This window comes from Pituophis catenifer, unplaced genomic scaffold (assembly GCF_029215685.1).
Source record: "Pituophis catenifer annectens isolate HBS135680 unplaced genomic scaffold, rPitCat1.0.hap2 SCAF_4, whole genome shotgun sequence".
Taxonomy (NCBI): domain Eukaryota; kingdom Metazoa; phylum Chordata; class Lepidosauria; order Squamata; family Colubridae; genus Pituophis; species Pituophis catenifer.
The window spans coordinates 48652107-48663598 of record NW_027256884.1 but is presented as its reverse complement, the minus strand read 5'-3'; the positions used below and the strand labels follow the sequence as shown (position 1 = coordinate 48663598).

Below are 11492 nucleotides of genomic sequence, written 5' to 3'. Positions count from 1 at the left end.
AACTGAGGCTCGGGATCACTAGTGGAGCGATTGGGGAGTCTACCGGTCTGCTGGTACTCCTTCCTGCCGGGTTGATGATAAGCCGAGGCACCTGCCAGTCCCGCGTTTAGTGGAGGGGGTCTTGCCTGTCATGGGTAACCCCTGGCAATTGTCTGCGAAGGAAGAAAGGGGCTCAGTCACTGTCTGGTTCATCCAGACACACTGATTGTGGTGAGTGCTGTTTGCGCTAGAAGAGCCGCGGCAGGTACACTCATGACAAGGCAGTCTGCCTGATTTACACATGGAAAGCGGCTGAGTTCGGCGTCATCTTAGCCGTGGCAGGAGTGCTCTTGGAGAGCCGGGCTGCCTTGTTCCACAGGAGGATGGCAGCAACAGCGCTAGACTACATTACAGCCACAACAAGAAGCCTCCCTTACCGCTCATCAAGCATGGGAGAGCTCAGCGCAATCATTGCCGCATCAGGAGCGCTCTTTGAGCCAGTCTGCCTCACCTGCAAAAGATACAGTGGCGACAGCACTCAGCACCATAGCAACTGAGGCAGGAGAGCTCAGACGAGCCGGTCTGCCCATCTCATGAGGTAAGGTGGTTGATATGTCCAGTGGCATCGGAGCGGCGGCACGAGAGCTCCTGGTGAGCCAGGCTGCCTTCTACTGGAGTGCAAAGTGGCAAAAGCGCCCTGCACCCTTATAGCCGTGGCGGGAGAACTCTTTGTGAGCCAATCCGCCTTGTATCAGAGAGTAAGCTCAGTGCTATGTCAACTATGGCAGGAGAGCTCCTTGCGAGCCAGGCTGCCTTTTACTGGAGCACAACGCGGCGGAAGCGCCATGCACCATTATAGCTGTGGCAGGAGAGCTACTTTTGAGCCAGTCCGCCTTGTAATTGAAGGTAAGTGGCTGCTGCGCCCAGCGCTATGACAACTGTGGCAGGAGAGCTCCTTGTGAGCCAGGCTGCCTTCTACTAGATCACAAAGCAGCGTAAACACTCTGCACCATTGCAGCCGTGGCAGGAGAGCTCCCTTTCAGCCAGTCTGCCTTGTAACTGAAAGTGTACGGTTGACGCGACCAGTGCTATATTAACTGTGGCAGGAGAGCCCCTTGCAAGCTAGGCTGCTTTATGCTGGAGCACAACACGACATAAACGCCCTGCACCATTACAGTCACGGTGGGAGAGCTCCCTTAGAACTGGTCTGCCTTGTAACGGAAGTGAGCAGCTGACGCACCCAGCGCTATGACTACTGGGCAGGGGAGCTCCTTGTGAGCCAGACTACCTTTTACTGTAGTGCAGCACGATGAAAGCACCCTGCGCAGTTACAGCCATGGCGGAAGTGCTCCCTCAGAGCCATTCCACCTTGTATCAGGAAGTAAGCACCTGCTGCGCCCAGCACTATGATAACAGTGGCCAGGTTGCCAGTTTCCTCAGGTGTAACGCAGTGGAGGCGATTTGCGCCATTAGAGCCATACCGGTGAAAACACAGAGCTAGCCAGCCTTTCTAAATTCGAAAGTAAAACGGTGGGAATATTGGCACCTTTTTGTAGCTGCTCCGTCAGCTGTCTCTTGTCAATTAATCTGCCTGCTGATAACATGGTGGGCAGTCTGGCGCCATTGGAGGCAAGCAGCGGTTGCTCTTTATGAGCTAGTCTGCCTCGTAGTGACTGCAGAGGAGTGTTTCCCGCGCTTACAGTTCTGGGAAAACAGGATATGAGCGGGGGTAACTCATAGTAGCAAGTTGATCTAGTTTTAAGTGTAGCTGTCTACCAGTCATCAGTGCTCCGCTCTTCCTCAAGCCTTTCTCATACAACTATTCCCTCAGCTGGCATGGCAGCCTTGAGTGGCAGGACTCACTTGTTAGGCTGTGAGTTCTAAGCCCGCCTACAACAGCGGCTGAGATGACAAGACCATGAGTGGGGTCACATTTCCTTCAGGATCCGGTGTCCCCCCTTCATCAACCTGACTCAGGGCCACCAGGTGGCATTAGGCAGCATAGGCAGCATGTCTTTCACATACATTTTCTGCCTTGACAGCTTTGGTCTTCCTTAACTACAGATAAGTAGTGCCTCTGAATTTTTGGGGAGATCTTGTCACTCCAACCTCGACTTTGCCCCCACAGTAGTGGGGCCGAGCCCAGTGGAGAAGCAGGTTTAGCTGGTCTTCTGAAGCATGACTCCTTCATCAATCACCCGTAGGAATCCTACAGGGCTGCAACATAGTAGATCTGACAGCTACACATGGTGTCACGGGCCATACTTGGCAACCACACCACAGGCTCCTGTGGAGACTTTCATAGTCCTCCGCCACAGGTTTCCTCCAGTCAGTGCTGATCTTCCACTTCGGAGACAATCCAGTTTTCCCATGGTCTGCGGATATTGACAGGGTCTCTGTTCCATCGACCTCCAGGCCCTTCGTTTTTCCTGGTTCAGTCCACTCTCTACAGGACCTTGGCCATGGCCTGCCTGTGATCATACATGACCTCCAGGCACTTCCCAGGAGACAATCCGTTCTGTATACAGGTGGTTTTGGAACTGATGGCAGATTCCCCATCAACCACTTGCTTCCTGGCCATTCTCTAGAGATGGTCCCATGGGGGGAGGGGCAGCACCACCATCCCCAGGCAGGGAACGGGGCTACATACAGTGGTCAGGGACTCCGCTGCCATCCTACGAGCACCAAACAGCCACTGCGGACAAGAGGGAGGTTGCTAATTCATCAAGGCACACGGTCAGTCACTTGACCTGTTGCACCCTCTCGGCCAGCACCATTTTCCCTCCTCCCTTACTGAGTTCCCTTGGGAGGGCTACGCCTCAATTTGAGGAGGCTTCACATCAGGGAGTTGGCGATATTAGGTACGCAGCTGGAGCTCAGCTGCAGCCATTCTCAGGGTGCAAATGTTTGTGGCTTCATCAACCACTTCCTCGTTAATAACCCATCCTTGGGCCTTGCTTGCCATTGGCTGGCGATGATTACGGGTAAGTGGCAGTTGGCCTGGGGACCCCTTCAGGGTTCTACCATTAGGGAAGCACTTGCCCGGTGCTGACTGTCATCAACAACGGAGGTGAGACCAGCCAATCAAATTCAGATGGCTCTCTCATCCCTCTCGTCTTCTAGAAGAGGGGTCTTCCAGGCCTGAGCTGGCGTTTGGTTTCAGCCTACCTTAGGTGCCCCTTCCGGCAGGAACAGTGGTTGGCCTTGCCAAGACTCACATGGTGGGTGGTTAATTTGAGCGTGGGAGGTCTCACCCTTCCTCACACACATAGAGGAACGCTACTATGGCTTCCATTACTTTACTCCGATGCCATGCTATTTGGCCTCTTGTCAGCACCCACACTGCCCAAATGGTTGATGGTCACCTTCCCTACTTACCTAAGTAAGCGGTTCTCTAAGCCACCAGTAGTATTTGGATGTTAGTAGCTTCCAGTCATCCTCTGGCCTTTGGCAGGGCACAGATCACAACACTGGGAACGGTGTTCCATGAACCGGTCCCTTCTCCATGCCTTGCAGGTAGCCAAATTGTTCTACGGGCTTACTCACGTGGGGTGAGTAGGGACCCTCAGCTTGCGGGACATCTCTTCCTCAGCTATAATACCGGACTCAGGCTTTGGGCCAATCTAGGGCTTGTCTGCAGTCCAGCCACTCAATGGGTGCTCCTGGGTTGCCATAGTCAGGCAGGGGAGCCGTCCCTACCACAGTTGGGGATTTCTCAACCGGTAGAGCTGGGGAGGGGTCATCACCGCTTATCCTACACATCCAAGGGATGTTCCATTTCTCCGTCTGACATGCCATTAAAGATCAGCCATTGGCGGAGAAGGCAGACTTTTCCAATCATGCTGACTGTTTGGTTGCTTTTGCTTCCCCTCTGTTAAAGCCCGCACCTCAGGAAAGAGAAGAGCAGAAAGTCTCATGCCCTGCAGGTGCCGCAAGGGGAATGGCAAGCTCGTGGGGGAGGGAGGAAGAAGAAGAGAGCAAGACCGCAACAAGAGTGGGGAGAAGAGGAAGGAGCAGTTGTGATGTTGGAGCTCAAAGCCACAGCGCGATCTCAAAACCCTTCCTGTGCCAGGGAAGTGATGGCTCTGTCCCTTATCAGGCTTGTGCGCACATGCACACACACACACACAAGAGGGGGGGGGGCAGAAAGAGAGAGGTGAGAAACAGAGAAAGAGATGGAGAAAGAGAGAATAAGAGAGAGAAAGAGAGGGAGAAAGATGAGAGAGAGAAAGAGGGGGGAGAAAGAGAGATGAGAGAGAGGAAGAGAGGAAGAGAGAGATGGTAAACAGAGAGAGGGAGAAAGAGAGATGAGAGAGAGAGAGAGAGAGAGAGAAAGAGAGAGAGAGAGAGAGAGAGAGAGAGAGAGAGAGAGACCTGTTTAAGTGAACCTTGTGGTCATTAAGCAAACACTGTGGTTGTTAAACAAGTGCATTTTACCCAATGGGCATTTTTAACCAGAAACCAGAAGGAATTGTTGAAACTGGCAAAAAACATAGAAAACCTCAGTCACATGACTGTGTGGGATGTTGTAACTGATCATAAATATGTGTATGTGTGTGTGCATGGCTGTCAAAACTCCAAAAACAGGTCAAGTAGCTCTGGGAAGGTCAGTCGTAAATTTGAACACTTGCTAAGCAACCAGCCATTAAGCGAGGACCACTTGTATTTGGTTTGCCTTAAGGGTTAAGAGTTGTATGGAATCTGGTTTCCTTTGACCCTTTGGGGGATTGCAAAAGGTCCAGATGGGGGAATCCTCGTAGGGGGAACTAGGATCGTGACCACCTAGCCATGACCACCTAGTCACATGACCACCTAGCCACACCCACCCAGTCACATGACAAGCCATGCCCACCCAGTCACATGATCACCAAGCCACGCCCACCAAACAAGCCACATCCACAGGACTGGTAGTAAAATTTTTGAATACCACCACTGGTCAAAAGTTTAGTTTTTTTCCATCAATTGCACAAGATGAGTATTTAAATAGATTTCTAAGCAATAAAACAATTTATTTTTACATATGTTGTTTATATTTAACAGCTTCAAAATTGCTTTAACAGCTTCCCAAAATTGTTGCATTTCACATACTATATTTCGACATAACTCCCAGAATTCGCAGCCACTAACTTTTGTTATTCTGATGTCAGATAACTTCATAGTCAATATCAATGAGCCAAATGCTAACATGTCTCAATATCATCAGAATCAGAATTATGCTTTCCTGGAATTCTGGGAATTGTAGTCCAACTTCAAGGCTACCAAGCTGGGGGAAGCTGCCTCTGGTACCAACACCATTTTAAATTATTATTTCATTTTTCTTCTTTAAATTTGCAATGTTCTAATTTTATTTTTTATTTTATTTACTTATTTTGCTATATTACCACTGGGCAAATCAACTGGACATAATTGTAAATGGTACAGTTGTGCCAAAATTTGTCCTCTAGCTTCCTAATATTTTTATTCCCCAATGAAAGAGACTTCTGTTTTTCTTTACATTACAAATTATTCCACTACTAAGAAGGCAGAGCCTTTTGTTTTCTAATTTACATTCTAATCTGAAAAAGGGCAGTTTAGAAGTTACTTATGACTGGGCATTAACGGAAACTGGAATTACTGCAGTCCAATGGAGAAATTACATACAATGAAGACTGTTGTCTGTTCTGATCAAAAGTCGTTTCATTTAAAACAGCATCCCTTCTTTTCTGATACAAAATAGACATTTATCCTGTAAGCATGGATAGTAAAAACAAATCACATTTAGAAAGGCAACAATGCATAGATGAAATGCCTTCCAGGAAAGGAAGATTATTATCAGCTTGCATAAGGCTATTAAAGATGAGGGGAAGGGTGAGTTGGGTTCAGCCAGCAACTTTTTCTGGGCAAAAACAACAATTATATATCTAAACTATAAGGTACTAAGACAAGGGTTTTTTGCAGTCATAGTAATGATGCACAGACAGTGATTAGCTACACCACTTACAGGTAGATTAGCTCAGTTTATTTTCCTCATAAAGGAAAGCAGAAAAGTGACCTCATAAAGGAAGAGGAGGTATGGGTCTGAGGAGGTCCAAGGGACCATGTCCAGAAGTGGAACTATTAAAGAAAAAGATAGAAGAAGCTGAGGAAAAAAATAGTTCGAGGGAAGTCACATGGCTGACTCTTCTAAGGTGAGGAATGCTAAAGTTCACATATTCATTTGATGCAGCTAACCGGAACTTTGGCATTAGGCCTTCTAGTCGTATCATATTGTCTAAGTCTGTTTTTAAAACCTCCAAGTTCTCATCTCAGAAAATGTCACAGGACAAATGATAACTAGCTCTATCATTGACAGGATGCTAGGGAAATATTAACTCTATGTAAAAGCCTTTCAAAAGAAAACCATAAAATGCTTACAGGTAATTATCTTTCTCCAGAAGTTAATTATTCACTTTTGCTTACTTGGCTTTAACATCCCTCCCCCCCTTTCTAGATTTTGTCCCTTTGCTGGATTAAAACTATAAAATGCCCTGTGAATAGGTTTCTTCCTCTTTTTCTATAGCCAAACACTGGATAAATACTAATGAAACAAGTACTGATCAGGAAGCCTTCTTCAAGGAGTTTTACCCATCCAGCATTTTTTGACCTAAAAGGAAATATGTTATCTTGGCTCTGCTTTACTTGGAGCCTTGTTGTTCTGGCTGTGGCCCAGGACGTAACCCAGCAGGCTGCAGAATTTTTAAAGCAATTTGATGTCCGTGCAATTGATCTGTATTATAATGCATCCATCGCTTCATGGAATTATAATACCAACCTGACAGAAGAAAATGCCAAAGTAATGGTGTGTACTGATGACGACTATTTGCTATTTATTTAAGAAATAAATGGGAATGTAAAAGAGGATATTAAAAATTATATGGAATGGTGAATTAAATAAAAAGCTAAGTATCAGTAGAATAGATTAAAATGGCATATGCTGAATTTAACAGCATCATAAAACCTACCTGAGATTTACCTGAATTACAATTTAAGGCTAATTCCAGTCTGACAATAAATGTGGAAAAAAGTGTGTTTCCTGAAAATGAACAACTAAGGCATTAATTACTTCAGATAGAACTGCATGATTTTCTAGACCAGATTTTGTAAAACAGATGGAAGGATTTCAATTATAAAATGTTGTTATGCCTTTGTCTGACCCCTCATGGCTGAAATCAGAGACAATCTAGAAATGTTAATTTTGACATTTCCCCTAAAATAATTAAGAATCATACTGTACTAATTTTGTTTTATTCTACTGTTTTCAGTAAAATTTACACAGCAATACAATGTGACCCTCTTTCTACCTGGTATAATTAATTCATGTGAATATTCAAATATCTTAACTTGTCTTAACATATTTTAGCAAAAGCAAAACCAGTGACCCAACTGAAGAAAAACAAATGCTTCTCCCACTCTGACTGCTGTATATCCCAACAGCTTTGGTCACCACACTATAAAAAAGATGTTGAGACTCTAGAAAAAGTGCAGAGAAGAGCAACCAGGATGATTAGGGGACTGGAGACTAACGTATAAAGAATGATTATAGGAACTGGGCATGGCTTGTCTAGTGAAGAGAAGAACCAGGGGAGACATGATAGCAGTGTTCCAATATTTGAGGGGCTGCCATAGAGAGGAAGGGGTCAAGCTATTTTCCAGGGCACCTGAAGGCCAAACAAGGAATAATTTTTCAAACAAATAGGCTGAGACTGATTCCGGGTTTTATTATTTACTATTAATTAATTATTTGGATTAATTTATGATTTTATTGTACTTGTTTCTTAACTTGTGTTCGTCGCCCTGAGTCCTTCGGGAGAATGGCGGCATATTAATACATGTAATAAATAAATAAATAAATAAATAAATAAATAAATAAATAAATAAATAAATAAATAAATAATGGATGGAAATTGATCAAGGAGAGATTCAACCTAGAAATAAGGAGAAATTTTCTGATAGTGAAAACAATCAACCAATGGAACAGCTTGCCTTCAGATGTTGTGGGAGCTTCATCACTGGAGGCTTTCAAGAAGAGATTGGACTGCCATTTGTCAGAAATGGTGTAGGGCAGGAGTGTCAAACTTGCGTCGTCACGGAGTCGTCACATGATGTATCAGGACTTTCCCCCCTTCGCTAAACCAGGGGGGTGGGGCCAGCATGTGACGCATCTGTCCTGCGGGCCTCAAGTTTAACACCCCTGGTGTAGGGTCTCCTGCTTGGGCAGCGGGTTAAACTAGATGACCTACAAGGTACCTTCCAACTCTGTTAATTTAATCTAAAAATCTAATGTGTGATGGGAGGGAGATTTTCCTTTGTGCTGTTGGGATATACAGCAGTCAGAATGGAAGAAACATTTGTTTTTCTTCAGTTGGATCACTGGTTTTGCTTTTGCTAAAATATGTTAAGACAAGCTGAGATATCTGAATATTCACATGAATTAATTATGCCAGGTAGAAAGAGGGTCACATCATGGAAGAAGGAAGGAATCCACTGGAACTACAGCTATTCTATCTAAACCCATAATTTATTCTATTTATTTATAAATTCATATTCTGATTTTTATTTTTATTGATATTAGCAATCCCATTAGCTTTCTATAGGTGTAATGAGCGTCAAGACATTCCACTTTGCCCTATTCTGATTCCGTCCTACTGGTAGCATATAATCTTACTGCTGTGCTCTGCCAGTACTTTTTGAGGACAGCATACAGATTGAGTGGGAGAGGGAAGTGGAAACACTTCTCAGGGTTACAGTCCAGTTAAGGCTTATCAAATGGAGGAACAAAGGTGGGCAATGATTCTTAATGTTACAAAAAAATTTCTAATGACTAGCTGGAAGAAAAACAGGATGTTCATACCTCAGAAATAGTCATCCAATGAGGAAAGATGAGTTTTGCTAACTTGTGCCTTAAATTTTGTACCTTGAGAATTTTATAATATCCATCCTAAAATGTAAATTTGAGTAAGCAGATTTCCAGTCTATTTAAGCTATTTTGTTTTATTTTTATTGGAATTATGAGCCTTAACTAGGTGACATGTGTTACCTCTCATATGTTGCCCCATATGTCGTTTTGATTATTCCAATAAAACAGCGGATGGTAGCCCAGATACAGATTGGAATGAATGTATATATGTGAGGATACTTAATTTTGAGCCTAGCTCCTTGCTTAAAATCAATCCTTTCTTTCTTTCTTTGCAGGGATTAAAAATCCCATCTCCATTGAGTCTAATCAAAGTGATACACCAAGTAGGTGACCGAAGTCAGCAAATATACAGGGGATTCAGAAAGTATTCACTTTTGTCAATTTTGTTATGCTGCAGCCTGAGTCTACAGTTGTTGAAATGCATTTTTCCTCATTAATCTACACTCAGTACCCCATAATGACAAAGTGAAAACAGAATTTTAGAAATGTCTGTAAATTTATTAAAAAGAAAAAAACTGAAATATCACATTGACATAAATATCTTTGCAAAAACACATGATATTTAGCTCCAGTGCCTTCCATTTCTCTTGATTGTTGCTGACATGTTTCTGCACCTTGAATGGAGTCAACCTGTGATAAATTGAATTGATTGACATGATTTGGAAAGGCACACCTCTCTATAGAAGGCCTCAGAGCTGACAATGCATACTGTAGCAGAGTAAAAGGCATTAGGTCAAAGAAGGCATTAGCTCATAGACAGGATTATTGCAAGGCACAGATCTGGGGAAGGCTGCAATAAAATTTCTGCTGCACTGAAGGTTCCTAAGAGCACAGTGGCTCCATAATTCTCAAATGGAAGAAGTTTGACACAGGATTCTTCCAAGAACTGGTCACCTGGTCAAACTGAGCAATTAGAGGAGAAGGGCCTTTGTAGGAGAGGTGACCAAGAGATCCTGTAAGGAGATGGAACAGTTCCAGAAGGACAACCACCACTGCAGCTCTCCACCAATCTGGGCTTTATGGCTAGATGGAAGCCTCTCAGTGCAAAACACATGAAAATACTGAAGGACTATCAGACTATAAGGAACAAGATTTTCTGGTATGATGAAACCAAGATTGAACTGTTTAGCCACAATTCTAAATGTTATGTCTGGAGAAAACCAGGCACCACTCATCACCTGCCCAATATCATCTCAACAGTGAAACATGGTGGTGGCAGCATCATGCTGTGGGGGTGTTTTTCAGCAGCAGGGACTGGGAGACTGGTCAGGGTTGAGGGAAAGCTGAATGGAGGAAAATACAGGGATATCCTCAATGAAAACCTGTTCCACAATGTTCAGGACCTCAGACTGGGCCAAGGTTCACTTTCCAACATGATAATGATCCTAAGCACACTGATAAGACAACACAGGAGTGGCTAAGGGACATCTCTTAATGTCCTAGAGTGGTCCAGCCAGAGTCCTGACTTGAACCCTATTGAACATCTCTGGAGGAATCTGAAAATGGCTGTCTAACATCCAACCTGACTGAGCTTGAGAGGATTTGCAAGGAAGAATGGCTGAAAATTTCCCAGTTCAGATGTGCACAACTTGTTGCATCATATCCAAAAAGACTTGATGCTGTAATTGCAGCCAAAAGTGCTTCAACAAAGTACTGAGTGAAGGGTCTGAATACTTATTCCAATGGTATATTTCAGTTTTTTCTATTTAATAAATTTACAGTCATTTCTAAAATTCTGTTTTCACTTTGTCATTATGGATACTAAGTATAGATTAATGAGAAAAAAATGCATTTCAACAACTCTAGACCAGTGGTAGGATTCAGCTGGTTCTGTCCAGATTGTGCGAACTGGTAGCGGTGACTAAGGGAGGCTCCTTCCACCCGGCTGGATGTAATGTGCGACTACTGCGCATGCACAGAAGGCCGTGTGCATTTGCAGAGGTGGTGCGTGCAAGCGTAGCGAGAGAGTGTGCACACACGCTCACATTTGTGAACCGGTAGGGAAGGTAAGTGAATCCCACCTCTGCTGTAGACTCAGGCTGCAGCATAACAAAATTGACAAAACTGAAGAGGGTTTGAATACTTTCTGAATGCCCTGTATATTTGCTGACTTCAGTCACCTACCTAATGTATCACTTTGATTCCATTGTTATAGAAATTCTCTATTTATGGAAATAGACGCCAAATGACATGTGTATATGAAAAGTTTCAAATTATGTAAATGATCATGATGTAAATTTTACATTTATCAATTTCAGCAGTTAAGCCAACACATTTTTTCCTGCTTGATCTTAAGGTAACTAATTATCATTTGCTGAATCTATTAGGGATATCGGCATATTCCTTCTAGTGCTCAAGCCATTACAATAACTTATTAAGAACTGTGATATCAGCAATCATTAAGACACCTTCTCCAATCCATTACCTTCCAGATGTGCTGGGTGGCAGTTTTCATTATCTTTAACTAGCATGGTCATTGGCCAGAATAATGGACATGAAATCTAGACCAATTGTATGGTCTCAAATTACAAATTAAAATACATACAGACAAGCTAAGACAGCAGCATCATGAGTTACT

At 43.8% G+C, this 11492-nt stretch overlaps 1 protein-coding gene across 1 annotated transcript in view; it reads left to right on the top strand.

Annotated features, from left to right (window-relative positions):
* Positions 1 to 6538: 6538 nt before the first annotated feature.
* The window catches only part of ACE2 (angiotensin converting enzyme 2), a 46036-nt gene continuing 41082 nt past the window's right edge, over positions 6539 to 11492 (top strand). The window contains exon 1 of the mRNA XM_070943112.1: positions 6539 to 6796. Within this exon, the coding sequence (XP_070799213.1) occupies positions 6539 to 6796 (258 nt within the window). The remainder of the gene's footprint in view (positions 6797 to 11492) is intronic.